The sequence below is a fragment of the Salvelinus fontinalis genome, chromosome 21 (genome assembly GCF_029448725.1).
Source record: "Salvelinus fontinalis isolate EN_2023a chromosome 21, ASM2944872v1, whole genome shotgun sequence".
Lineage (NCBI taxonomy): Eukaryota > Metazoa > Chordata > Actinopteri > Salmoniformes > Salmonidae > Salvelinus > Salvelinus fontinalis.
The window spans coordinates 11060670-11074752 of NC_074685.1; the positions used below are offsets into that span (position 1 = coordinate 11060670).

Sequence of the window (14083 nt, forward strand, 5' to 3'; positions counted from 1 at the left end):
TGTATAAGATAAACAGCAAAATACTAGTTCTCGTTTAATTAAGAAAATAACCTTTTAAAAGGTTCTCTCCTCAAGGGTTTTTACATGACATGTTCTACTCTGATTTAGCCACTCTCCTGTATTCCTGACCCTGAATTGGCCCTAGAAAATGTGTTCTCCATATCTATTCCTCTGGCAAATAAACACGCCCCTTTTTTAAACAATTCAGAGTCAAAGATAGATCTAACCCTTGGTTTTATCTGGAGTTATCTGAGCTCATTCAGATGAGAAATCAGGCCTGGGCCAAAGCAAGGAAAACTGACTCTAGTGGACTGGCATTCTTTCAGACAATTGAGAAACGAGTAGTACCTTGATTTAAGAAAGTTATATCTAGCTACTTTTTAAGCTCTGACTCTGCTGGTTATCCTTCTCAATTATGGAAAACAGTAAATGCACTGAAGCGTACAAATTCCTCTTCTTCCCTGCCTAAGCAAGTTCTTTCTGATTGCATCATAACTGAGAAATGGGATAACTGATGCTTTTAATCATAATTTTATGATGAAGGCTTTATTTGAGAGAAACAGTGGTTTAACTGACCTTGGTCAGTCAATCGACTGCTTTTCCCTCTGCCAGACTCAAGCTGACTCGACAGAATCTTTGTTTTCATTTTAACAATTGACTATCTGTGACGTGCTAGATGCCTTGCTTAAGATTGATGTAAAAAAAATTATAATAATTGACTGGGGCGGATATGCTTGATCCTTTTTTGCTGCAGCTCTCTGCTCCCCTTGTTGCTGAATCATTAACCAATATTTTTAACCTGACGATTTTATCTGGTAATATCCCCAAGTAGCCCATGTACTCCCTCTTCACAAAGGTGGTGACCCTTGTGACCTAAATAATTCATCGCCCTATTTCTCAACTTTCTTGCCGAGCTAAAATATTAGAATCCTTGATTAATTCTCAGCTTATATCTTATCTTTTTAAATGTACATCAGTTGGGTTTTAGACCAGGTCATAACATTATCTCTGCTGCCTTCCTAGTTATAAATGATGTGGTTAACTGTGTGGATAAAAGACATTGTCCTGCCCTCTTCATTGACCTATTGATCACTCACTCTGAATTCAGAGGCTTTCCTCAATTGTCCTAGACCAGGCTGCATGTAACTGGTTTAAAAGTTACTTGACATCTTTACTAAACTTTAGACATACCACACCTGGTGTCAGGGATGATTAACTCTGGAAATTCCATTGGTCTTTCCTGAGTTAGGTAAATCAGCTTTTAGTTTTCTTGTATCTTATTTGTGGAACAATCTTCAAAATGTTCTTAAATGTGATGTTTTTGTACCAACCGGTCGATCTCCAAGCCATTCCTTGTCGATCACCAAACATTTCTGTAAAAAAAACAATGATAAAGCCTTGCGTTCCTATTTTATTTTTTTCATTTTGTGCTGTTGGCTGTTAGTGCAGAACACTGCCTACCTGGTAGGGCAAAAGAGCACATCAAGTGCAGCTATAGCCCCACCGCTGGCCAATCAGATAGCTCAGACCAGTGTCTGCACAGTTTCGTAGCGCCATAGACTGTAAATATAAGCCTCGAACGTACAGCAAAGTTGATTAATGTGAGGTTTCAAAACTTTTAAAACCATAACTAGAGCGAAACTCAACAGATACAGCACAGGGCTGCTGTTTTTGAGTAAGTTGTTATTCAGCACTGTCAACACTTTGTTCAACACTTTGATAAACCATAAAATCCTAATTTTGATAAGCTTGCGTCATTTGCAACTTGTCTTTTTTTAATATCAAGGAATATTTAACTTTCCATTGGTCAGAGGAGTAACAACATTAATTGGTGCGTGAGGCATAAGTAATGCAGTGGGACTTAAGTTTCGCCATCAGCTGGAAGACTGTGTCCCCATTTCTCAGCAGAGAGTGGGAGAAAGAAGGGACCGTGAGTCGGGTGAGAGGCAGCCTCACCGCTGCTCCCTCCCTCAGACTGACTATCAGATGCCGGCCATCACTCCAGTAGAAAAAATAGCCTATTGCACTAACCTAATTGCTACAGAACTGTTTTTAATTGGTTAATGTTGAATAGGCTTTTGCTTTTTAAGTAATGTAAAAAAAAAAAAAAAAGGTAGATCTCGGCATGCATTTTGGCTCAAAGTGATCTTGACCACTGCTCTAGGGAAATTCAAAAAGCTGACTAAGGACTTTATTACTGATGAATGTTCGTATTTTTTTTTTTATAATGACCATGTTTAAAAATAAAAAATATGACCATGCTTTTCTTTCTGCTTGCATTTTGTATATATGTTGATGTTTGCATTTTATGTAATTCAGGGCTCATTTGTAAAAGAGACCTTGGTCTCCGTATGACTCCCTGATTTAAAATAAAGGTAAAATGTACAAGTATTTTTATTGCTTCGTCCCACATCCCCTGCTATTTTCTGTGAATTGTGATGAACCCATAACATAGAGGGGTTGTTTTGTAAAGAAAGAACCCTCACTCACACACACTATGTATGTTGTGTCAATTGATTGTATGTACTTATCTGGAAGCAGAAGCACTCTCTGTTCAGTCAAATTTCCCCCTCGAGGACAATTATAGTATATCATATAACACACACACTGACTCTTTCCTTTAGACCAAGAGTCAGTCAATTGGTCAGTAAATCATGGTCACTCATGTGCGTCAGTTCAACCATTATGGTCTTAGTTAACCCTCTTTGACCTTGTGCCTTCAAAGCTTTGTAACGTTAACCCCCTTGTCACCAACACCCACCCAGCTGTGGTATATCAAAGTCATACTATCTACATCATATAGGTGAGGGACTCTTAACAACACATCTGCGCTTGATGTTCTCTCTGTTCGAGAGCTGTGTTTATCTCTGTGGGGCAGAGCCGATTTCCGCGCTTATAAACCCAGGGTCGTTACACTATTATTGTTGGTCAATCAAAGCGGCGCTAGTCAGATGCTCCATATGTAGCAAGTGAAGTGGGAGGTTTCTAACAGTGGCGTGCCGTGGGCCTGGGCCTTCAGTGAGGTCCTACACAGTCCCACCCGAATTAATCCACCTCTTATTACCATCATTATGATGCCATGGCTCTAGACACTATACATTTAGACAGAAACGCAGTATAATCAGGCGTTGCGTCACCTTGAAATTTACATTTTTATTCAGAGAATTGCAGGGGAAGAGTACAATACAGTACAGTTCAACTAATAGGCAAGAACATAGTCGAGTGCAACAGTTATATTAATATTCTTCTTCTATCCATTTCTGGTCCACAAACTTTGAGCTTTAAGTAAAAAAATAATAAAAAAAATACAGTGTGTTCACTAAACAGCGCATTGTCGCACCCAAAGCAGTTTCACCGTGATGATAAAGACACATAACTATTCACTGAAAATAAAAGAAACCAAATAATTTGCAACATAGGCCATTTGCCATTTTATTTTGTTAATATATAGGCTATTTAATATTAACGAAATAAAATGCGAAACATACATACACTTTTAATAAAAAATAAAATGCATTGTATGCCTGCTCACCAAAGACTGATTATTTGAACACAAAATCCTTCCTCCTTTCTTTCCTCAAGAAGACTTCAATGACTCTGTTGTACAGTCTATCTGTGCGTTTTAGTTCCACCAATAAGTCCTTTTCTATCGACATGGAGGCTAATGCTGAAAGCCGAGTCTGTCCAGTAGCATTTCTGGAATACGTTTTGATTCGCTTTAAGGCCGAGAATGACCGCTCGACAGAAGCCGTGGACACAGGGATAGTCACTGCCACACATGCCAATGTGTAAAGTTGCCCCATGTCCTCATTCAGATTTTTCTGCTTAAGGAAATCAAGGAGATCAGAGGGACTTTTCCCTTCAAAATCAGTCATAGCATACATTACAGTCAGTTCTGTTTTTAGCTTGGATAGATCGAACAGTGTTCCGTGACTCTCTGATAAGCTGGAGAAGGCTGTTTGCGGGAATTTTTTACGGTAGGTCTGAAAGTGCTGGGGGTCCAGGAGGGAGAGAAACATTAATTTTTCGTGGTCTTGAAACCTTTTTCGTATCTGGCAAAGAATGTTGTCCAGAATATTGCTGTGGAGTTGTTGGTAGTATGTGCGAGGGTCTCCTTGGGCTGGGCCTCTGCGTGCGCTGGGTGAACTTGAGATGCGAGCTGTGTCATCGTAGATTTGACTGAACCTGTGCCTCTCTCGCTCAATTGTGTCACAAAACTTGTTCACCCTTGTCAGGCAGAATTGTACATCCAAAGTTTGTTTCTGTAGAATTCCAAAAAGCACATCCGAATAATTAAAAATCCCATTGAATGTTTCAAGCAAAAAACAAAACTCAAAATCATCCAAACGTGCATTAAATCCATCAGCCATAAGCACAGTATCCCCGTCATGGCCATCATGATGTTCCAGTAAGTGGTTAAACAGCTCCTTTAGGGCAACTCTCTTTTCAAAGACTGCATTGACCAATCTAGATGTATATTGCCACCTCGTTGGTGCAACCTTAGGAAGACGACGCTTGCAGATGTCATCCAGCAGTTGCGTGCGCTTAGGGGATCGTGAGAAAAATGCTGCAAGGCCATTGAGGTTGGCAAAGAAGACCTTGCATTCTTTAAGCTTTGAGGCTCCTTGAGTCAGTACTAAATTTAGTCGATGTGCATAGCAGTGAATAAGGCCATCGGCGCCCTTTCCTTAATTTTAGCCTGCACCCCATTGAGTCCAGATGCCATGACTGCTGCGCCATCAAAACACTGTGCCACAACTTTATCCAGACTACATTCATTTTCCTCCAAGAAACGGAAAATAAGAGCGGCAATGTCATCAGCTCGCTTGCCGCTTGTCACATCTTCAAATCGGATAAATCGCTCCTTGACTCCTGTGTCCGTCACATAACGCAGGACGAGTGAGAGCTGTGCTGCATTTCCCACATCTGTTGTCTCGTCCACCATAACAGCAACAAAGGGAGCTTTTTTAATCTCCATTTTGATCTCTTCTCCCATCACTTCAGCAATAGCATAAATTAGGTAATTTTGTATTTTGCCTGACGTCCCAATGAACACTTTGTTAGTGGACAGGTGGTATTGTAAATCTGTGTTGCTTTCAGAAAGAAAAGAAAGAAGCTCCACGTAGTTCCCTTTGTTTGTGGAGTCAGCACTTTCATCGTGTCCCCTAAATGAAAGTTCCTGTTTACCCAAAAACATGACACAATCAATGAGTCTTTTCAATATTTCCCTATTTTTCTTCACCTTTTCATTGTGCAGCTCCGTTGCCCTGCGCGCTTGTTCGTTGAGCTGTAGATCCACTCGGGTATCCCCAAAAGTTTTCAAAAGCACCATTGCTTGTAAGTGCCCAGCCGTACTTTGGTGTCTCGTTGCTGCCTTGGTTAGACAACTCAAGTTTGCAAAGCCAGTGTGGCTCCAAACACCAAATCGATCACTTGCAAATAATAGGCATTCCCAGCAGTACAGTTTGCAGTGCTTCTCGGAGCCTGTGAGCCATCGATGGCGCTCGTAGTTGGAACTTTGAATGTGGCGAACGAACCCCTTTCCCGCCTGTGACAGGCTTTGTAGCGTCGGCGTCGGGCGACCTCTCCTTACAATGTCTAACTTTTCTTGAAAAGTTCGTCTTGAGAATGGTGTTATAATTATATCCTCGACCAAATCGATATCTTCTCCTCCTTCCGCCATTGTGGGTTGAAAAAACAGCTTAGTAGTACGCAAATTAATTTGTTTATCAAATTCAGTTTCCTAGTTCTGAGGTTCTGCATAGACCTGCCCATAGGACCTGCCTCTCAATATTGGTAATCCAATCAAAAGACGTGCATGCACTACGCCTGCTAGCTGGCTCCTGTGTAACACTGGAGCCAGCCAGCAGGCGTACAATAGCCAACTCTAAAGCTGAGTGGTTGACACTTAATTTTCATTTCCGTTCACTTTAAGCTACAAGTGCCCGCACTGTTGATTCTGAAGGCCTGAGGGCAGATTTTAGACCCCTGGCAACACATGATGGTTGAATATGATTGGATAAAAGATCTAACATAAAGACCAGCCCTCCAAATCTCAATCTGGGCAACCAAGAGGAAAGCTATGAAATGAAGAGTATAACTCTTACTCTGGGGAATATTTTAATACATATTTGTGGGAAAATATATTTAAAAATATATATATATATATATATTCTGATGTTTAGGCCAGCAGAGAAGGCCTTGCTGGCCCTGACGGCCCACCACTGGTTTCTAATCAATGCAAAACTGAATTAAAATTTAATTGGTTAAATGAGGAGTAGGCTACAATGATCAACCAACACGTAGTCTTGTTTCATATGAATAGAGTTGTTGTAGACAAGGATGCCTCAAAATAACCTAAGTTAGCCTTGCTATTGTAGCTAGCTAGCTTCTTTACAACGATTTGATGCAGTCAAGACAGGCACTACCAGGTGGTAGAGTATGATAGACAAACTTGTTGCTGCCATAGGTTATCTATTGTAACTAGCCTGAGTCGGTTTGGTTACTTTCTCTCCCGCTGTGCCACACACAAGACTGTCACACACACAGACCCCTGCTCTTCTCTCCCCCACCCTTCCAAGCAGAGCTGAGCAGCGCAGCGCACCGCACTGCCTAATGATGACGAGACTTCCGCCATGAGCTGATTGGCTGACTAAGTTATGACCAGGAAGAGACGTCTTCGCTGAATCGTTTCATCATAGGAATGAATGCTAGATTGATGCCTGCAGCTTCTCCATCAAATCGAAATAAACAAAGAAACAGAGTACTTTGCAGAGCCAACAGGCGAAAATAGAAAACGATAGAGCCTGGGGCAAGACGAGAGTGAACCTCGGATTTGCGTTCACAACCTGAAGAGGGCGAGCTAGCTAACGTTAGCTAGGGGATTCAAAACCGACCAATACTTGTCCTAATTTCTGCTCAAAAGGTAAGACATTGAGAGTTAATAGATATTGCTAGATATACAGTGACATGTTGCTTTTGCTATTTAGTTGTAAATATGTATGCACGTGTTTATAGCTAGCTACTGAGGATCACTTTTTAAAAAATTTTAAGATTCACAGCTAGCTAGTTAGTGTAGCTAACTTTTTAGGTAGCTGACTCGACTGCAGTATTTGTTTGTTTCATCTGAATATTAAATGTTTGTAACAAGCTAGTTATGACTAAATGTATAATTGTGCTATTTCTGATGTTTGTGTTCTAAAAGCCGCACATCTGATTAGCCATGATCCTATTTCATAACAAAGCTCTACCTAGAAAATGTCTTTGAAGAAAAATATATTTTATTTTTCAGTCCTACTACAACTGGATGCAGTTGGCACATCCCTGAGTGGAGAAGGATCAGATCGGTAAGCACAATCTTTGGCGAAAACAGTCTGTTCCTTCATTGTATTTCCTCTACCTGGCCAAGAGTTGACATAACGTATACATCTTCTAATGTTGGCCTTCTATATAGCTATAATGTTTAGGAATATTAACTACACAGGATTTACTTTGAGTATTGATGACATACTTTCCCAATAGATTAGTTTACTGCACAGTGGTATTACTGTCCCCCCATTTGAGCTGTCTGGACAAGATGCATATAGTACTAGCTCAGAACCAACACGTGTTGAGTATAATACTGTAACATCGCATTATCTGAATAACTAGAAGCCAAATAGCCTCCTTCTCCAATGATGTAAAAAAAAAAAGAAGTAAATCCCTTGATATTAAACTGAATGTATTTAGCCTGGAAATCTAAGACTGATGGTTGTGAAAGACAATTCTGTCATAGTTGTCAAAGGGTTAAATGAATGGAGCATGTTTGATTTATTGTTTATCTAGGTCTTCGTCTGAGCTCGACTACAGCAGAACTGGACTACATCAATAATCACCATCCAGTCATGGAGAACGCTTACGGGAAGTGTGAACCTACAGAGTACTCAGAAATGTTGATGAAAGGGGCCTTCAACCAAACACATGAATCATATGGAAATAAGGAACGTTTGTGTGGACAACAATAAACTTGTGTGTGAAACCATAGTTCTTCATTCTTTACCTAGCATATTGTACATATTGTCCCTTTTCCTGAATATTCAATTCAAGGGGCTTCATTGGCACGGGAAACATGTTAACATTGCAAGTGAAATAGAAAATATACAAAAGTGAAATAAACAAAAATTAACAGTAAACATTACACTCACAGAAGTTCCAAAAGTATAAACACATTACAAATGTCATATTATGTATATATTCAGTGTTGCAACGATGTACGAAAGGGAAAATTTTGATCTTTGGCTACATTAAATCTTTATTCATATAGCCAACATGTTCATGCTTTGCCTATTCCTCTTTGATTTAGAAGATACTGTTGCACAAACAACATGCTGATTTAGGCCTCCATCACCACTGGTGTCAGGCTGCATTAGCTAGCTACGTTTGCTCTGACTGTACTTTTTTTTTTTTTTTTTTTAATCATGAGCTCTAGAAAGATGGAATTTCAAGTTGGATGACCGTTCAAAACTATTTTTCCCAGTCGGAGCTGGTTTCTTTCAAAGTTCCCTGTTGTCTTGAACGCTTGGATGTCGGAGATTTCAGAGTTCCAAGTTGTTTTGAACGTGTCATTAAATGGGTTGCATGTTTCGTCACACTATTGCTCTGATTGTTCATTTTAGGACTGATTCCGAACTGAGCATTCTACTCCATGCATTCTCAATGGGCGCAGATTAAGTCTCAAGTGCATTGCTGTTGCTTAAAAACGCATTGACATTTCAAAATAGGGCAAATTATTAATAGGATAACCTTTTGATATCGCCAAATTGACTTTAGTTTCAGTATAATGTTAGCTAGCTTGCTAAGATTGAGGGGAGGCCACTGGATTTCAGTTAGCTAATGTTGCTAACTATTGTTAACGGACTTTGCTAGCTAATGACAACATTGCCGTCTGTATAAGGTTAATTTGATCACATGATGGTGACGGCAGGGTTGTTTCCTACTAAATAGTTGCCTTGTGGTGTTTCCAGGCCACTACAGTGTAACTTGGGCGAAACAGTCATAGTTATTTTGAGTAATCAATGTGACAGACAGTGACACATTCAATTCCCGTCTTGCACACTCTCGCCTGCATCCAGCTGATCTGGAGTGTAATCATTAGTTTAACATTTGCAAAAGCGATTTTCTATTGGATAAATTCAGGTATGTTTATCCCCGTTCCGTTTGCTTCCGTTTTAAGAAACCTTTTTGAACAGAATCGAACAGAACATAATATATATATATATATATATATATATATATATATATATATATATATATATATATATATATTATAACTCAGTGGAACAATAAACGTACCCTCAATGTCAACTGCGTTTATTTTCAGCAAACTTAACGTGTAAATATTTGTATGAACATAAGATTCAGCAACTGAACAAGTTCCACAGACATGTGACTAACAGAAATTGAATAATGTGTCCCTGAACAAAGGGGGTGTAAAAATCAAAAGTAACAGTCAGTATCTGGTGTGGCCACCAGCTGCACTAAGTACTGCAGTGCATCGCCTCCTCATAGACTAAACCAGATTTGCCAGTTCTTGCTGTGAGATGTTACCCCACTCTTCCACCAAGGCACCTGCAAGTTCCTGGACATTTCTGGGGGGAATGGCCCTAGCCCTTATCCTTTGATCCAACAGGTTCCAGCCGTGCTCAATGGGATTGAGATCCAGGCTCTTCGCTGGCCATGGCAGAACACTGACATTCCTGTCTTGCAGGAAATCACGCACAGAACGAGCAGTATGGCTGGTGGCATTGCCATGCTGGAGGGTCATGTCAGGATGAGCCTGTGTAACAGTATAACTTTACGTCGTCCCCTCGCCCCGACACGGGCGCGAACCAGGGACCCTCTGCACACATCAACAACAGTCAACCACGAAGCGACGTTACCCATCGCTCCACAAAAGCCGCGGCCCTTGCAGAGCAAGGGGCAACCCTACTTAATGTCTCAGAGCAAGTGACGTAACTGATTGAAATGCTACTAGCGCGTACCCGCTAACTAGCTAGCCATTTCACATCCGTTACACTCACCCCCCTTTCAACCTCCTCCTTTTCCGCAGCAACCAGTGATCCGGGTCAACAGCATCAATGTAACAGTATAACTTTAAACCGTCCCCTCGCCCCGACACGGGCGCGAACCAGGGACCCTCTGCACACATCAACGACGGTCGCCCACGAAGCATCGTTACCCATCGCTCCACAAAGGCCACGGCCCTTGCAGAGCAAGGGGCAACCCTACTTAATGTCTCAGAGCAAGTGACGTAACTGATTGAAATGCTACTAGCGCGTACCCGCTAACTAGCTAGCCATTTCACATCCGTTACACCTGCAGGAAGGGTACCACATGAGGGAGGAGGATGTCTTCCCTGTAAGACACAGCGTTGACACTGCCTGCAATGACAACAAGCTCAGTCCGAAGATGCTGTGACACACCGCCCCAGACCATGACGGACCCTCCACCTCCAAATCGATCTCGCTCCAGAGTACAGGCCTCAGTGTAATGCTCATTCCTTCGACAATAAACGCGAATCCGACCATCACCCCCGGTGAGACAAAACTGCGACTCGTCAGTGAAAAACACTTTTTGCCAGTCCTGTCTGGTCCAGCGACGGTGGGTTTGTGTATGTAAGCGACGTTGTTGCCGGAGATGTCTGGTGAGGACCTGCCTTACAACAGGCCTACAAGCCCTCAGTCCAGCCTCTCAGCCTATTGCGGACAGTCTGAGCACTGATGGATTGTGTATTCCTGGTGTAACTCGGGCAGTTGTTGTTGCCATCCTGTACCTGTCCCGGCAAGTGTGATGTTTGGATGTACCGATCCTGTGCAGGTGTTGTTACACGTGGTCTGCCACTGCGAGGACGATCAGTTGTCCCTCTCTGTAGCTCTGTCTTAAGGGCGTCTCACAGTACGGACATTGCAATTTATTGCCCTGGCCACATCTGCAGTCCTCATGCCTCCTTGCAGCATGCCTAAGGCTCATTCACGCAGATGAGCAGGGACCCTGGGCATCTTTCTTTTGGTGTTTTTCAGAGTCAGGAGAAAGGCCTCTTTAGTGTCCTAAGTTTTCATAACTGTGACCTTAATTGCCTACCGTCTGTAAGCTGTTAGTGTCTTAACGACCGTTCCACAGGTGCATGTTCATTAATTGTTTAAATTGTTTATGGTTCATTGAACAAGCATGGGAAACAGTGTTTAAACCCTTTACAATGAAGATCTGTGAAGTTGGATTTTGGATTTTTACTAATTATCTTTGAAAGACAGGGACCTGAAAAGGGGGTGGTTCTTTTTTTGCTGAGTTATATATATATATGTGTATACACTTGAAGTCGGAAGTTTACATACACTTAGGTTGGAGTCATTAAAATTTGTTTTTCAACCACTCCACAAATTTCCTGTTAACAAACTATGGTTTTGGCAAGTTGGTTAGGACATCTACTTGTAATTTTTCCAACAATTGTTTACAGACAGATTATTTCACTTATAATTCACTGTATCACAATTCCAGTGAGTCAGAAATGTACATACACTAAGTTGACTGTGCCTTTAAACAGCTTGGAAAATTCCAGAAAATTTTGTCATGGCTTTAGAATCTTCTGTTTGGCTAATTGACATAATTTGAATCAATTGGAGGTGTACCTGTGGATGTATTTCAAAGCCTACCTTCAAACTCAGTGCCTCTTTGCTTGACATCAAATCAAAAGAAATCAGCCAAGACCTCAGAAAAAAAATGGTAGACCTCCACAAGTCTGATTCATCCTTGGGCGAAATTCCAAACGCCTGAACGCCACGTCCATCTGTACAAACAATAGTAAGCAACCATGGGACCACGCAGCCGCCACACCGTTTAGGAAGTAGACACATTCTGTCTCCTAGAGATGAACATACTTTGGTGCGAAAAGTGCAAATCAATCCCAGAACAACAGCAAAGTACCCTGTGAAGATGTTGGAGGAAACGGGTACAAAAGTATCTATATCCACAGTATAAGGAGTTCTATATCGACATAACCTGAAAGGCAGCTCAGCAAGGAAGAAGCCACTGCTCCAAATCTGCCATAAAAAAGACAGACTACGGTTTGCAACTGCACATGGGGACAAAGATCGTACTTTTTGGAGAAATGTCCTCTGGTTTGATGAAACAAAAATAGAACTGTTTGGCCATAATGACCATTGCTATGTTTGGAGGGAAACGAGGTAGGCTTGCAAGCCGAAGAACACCATCCCAACCGTGAAGCATGGGGGTGGCAGCATCATGTTGTGGGGGTGCTTCGCTGCAGGAGGGACAGGTGCACTTCACAAAATAGCTGGCATAATTTGAAGGAAAATTATGTGGATATATTGAAGCAACATCTCAAGACATCAGTCAGGAAGTTAAAGCTTGGCTGCAAATAGGTCTTCCAAATGGACAATGACCCCAAACATACTTCCATAGTTGTGGCAAAATGGCTTAAGGACAACCCAGTCAAGATATTGGAGTGGCCATCACAAACCCCTGACCTCAATCCTATAGATATTTGTGGGCAGAACTGAAAAAGCGTGTGCGAGCAAGGAGGCCTACAAACCTAATACAGTTACAGCATCTCTTACAGGAGGAATGGGCCAAAATTCACCCAACTTATTGTGGGAAGCTTGTGGAAGGCTACCCGATACGTTTGACCCAAGTTAAACAATTTAAAGGCAATGATACCAAATACTAATTGAGTGTATGTAAACTTCTGACCCACTGGGAATGTGATGAAAGAAATAAAAGCTGAAATAAATCCTTCTCTCTATTATTATTCTGACATTTCACTTCTTAAAATAAAGTGATGATCCTAACTGACCTAAGACAGGGAATTTTTTACTAGGATTAAATGTCAGGAATTGTGAAAACTGACTTTAAATGTATTTGGCTAAGGTGTATGTAAACTTCCGCCTACAACTGTATATATATAATTCTTTCTCGCTTCTATCTACATGCTCCCCTCTCACCTTTTCCCTTCGCTTGTGGACAACACATCAGCTGTATGTGACCAGGTGAAAAACATTTTCAACCCAAACCTATCATGACTGCTAACCCCACACATCCTACATCGTTGTGACATCATAGCCAACATAGCTACTAGAACAAACACGTTTGTAAACCTGCTACAATCATGCCGTACTGTGTACAGTCATCAGCAAGCAGTTTAGCAGTTACACCAGTGAGCCCGGTGGCAATACATTTATAAAACCAAAAGCTTACCTTGACTTGGAAGAGTTCCAGTGTTGAATAGCCAGCTAGCAAAAATAGCATAATTTTCTGTTTGAGGCGGGTGTTTGAGTAGGCTAACCTAGCCAGCTGCATTCGATGCTAGCTAAGTAAGTAAACGTTTAAAAAAATATATACGACGTAAATATAGCTGTCTCTCTCTTGCTCTCTCTCTCTCTCTCTCGCTACTCCTTACTTTTTAAATAAATACATTTGTATTTATTAGTGTCTTTCTCTCTCTGATACAGTTATGATCGTTAAAATGTATTTTCTCTTTATTCAACCTGACCGCCACCCACCCGGCATTCAGCCACACAATATTTCATGACCCTAAACTTGCCGGCCCTGTGGCTATAACTGCGGGGACTGCGTGTTATGAGTCAATCCACGCATCTCTTGTTCGGTCTCAGTCTCCCGCAACCAGTCCAAAGCGGATTTTGTCATCCCAGCTGTGACCAAACAACTACCAATGCAGCTGGCATTTCTGTGAAATCGTGTTCAAATCCATAAACACCCGTACACACACAGTTCAGCTTGAAGTGTTTCCCGTTTCAGTGCTCTGCTATAGTCCAAGCAACGGCTCCTGTATGGAGTTGCGTGAGTAAGGCAGAAGCGTGTGTGTGTATACATGTATTATTGAGTAGGGGGGATTGTGTGTGTGGTGTGTGTGTGTTTGCGCATGCATGTGTACATGTACTGTGTGTGTACATTAGTGTTTCACAAACTAGGGGTCGCGACCCAATGTGGGGGTCGCCTGATTTTAAAACTATTTTTTTTCTTCTTCGAGCTAGATGCAGTTGTAATAAACAGCGGTATGTGTTTTATTCCT

General features: G+C 41.5%; 2 protein-coding genes and 1 long non-coding RNA gene across 4 annotated transcripts in view; 2 read left to right on the plus strand and 1 right to left on the minus strand.

Moving 5' to 3' along the window:
• LOC129818156 (electrogenic sodium bicarbonate cotransporter 1-like) overlaps positions 1-14083 on the plus strand; it is a 101761-nt gene that overhangs the window by 37918 nt on the left and 49760 nt on the right. The gene's annotated exons all lie outside the window — the stretch shown is intronic.
• On the minus strand, positions 3144-6065 carry LOC129818158 (zinc finger MYM-type protein 1-like). Its single transcript, XM_055873810.1, has 2 exons — positions 3533-6065; positions 3144-3383 (listed from the first exon to the last, which is right to left on the minus strand). The coding sequence occupies exon 1, from the start codon at positions 5681-5683 to the stop codon at positions 4643-4645; it is 1041 nt and encodes a 346-aa protein (XP_055729785.1). The 5' UTR covers positions 5684-6065; the 3' UTR covers positions 3144-3383; positions 3533-4642.
• Positions 6518-8022, plus strand: LOC129818159 (uncharacterized). The gene is made up of 3 exons (XR_008753908.1): positions 6518-6925; positions 7292-7346; positions 7825-8022. It is a non-coding gene; the product is annotated as an uncharacterized LOC129818159 (long non-coding RNA).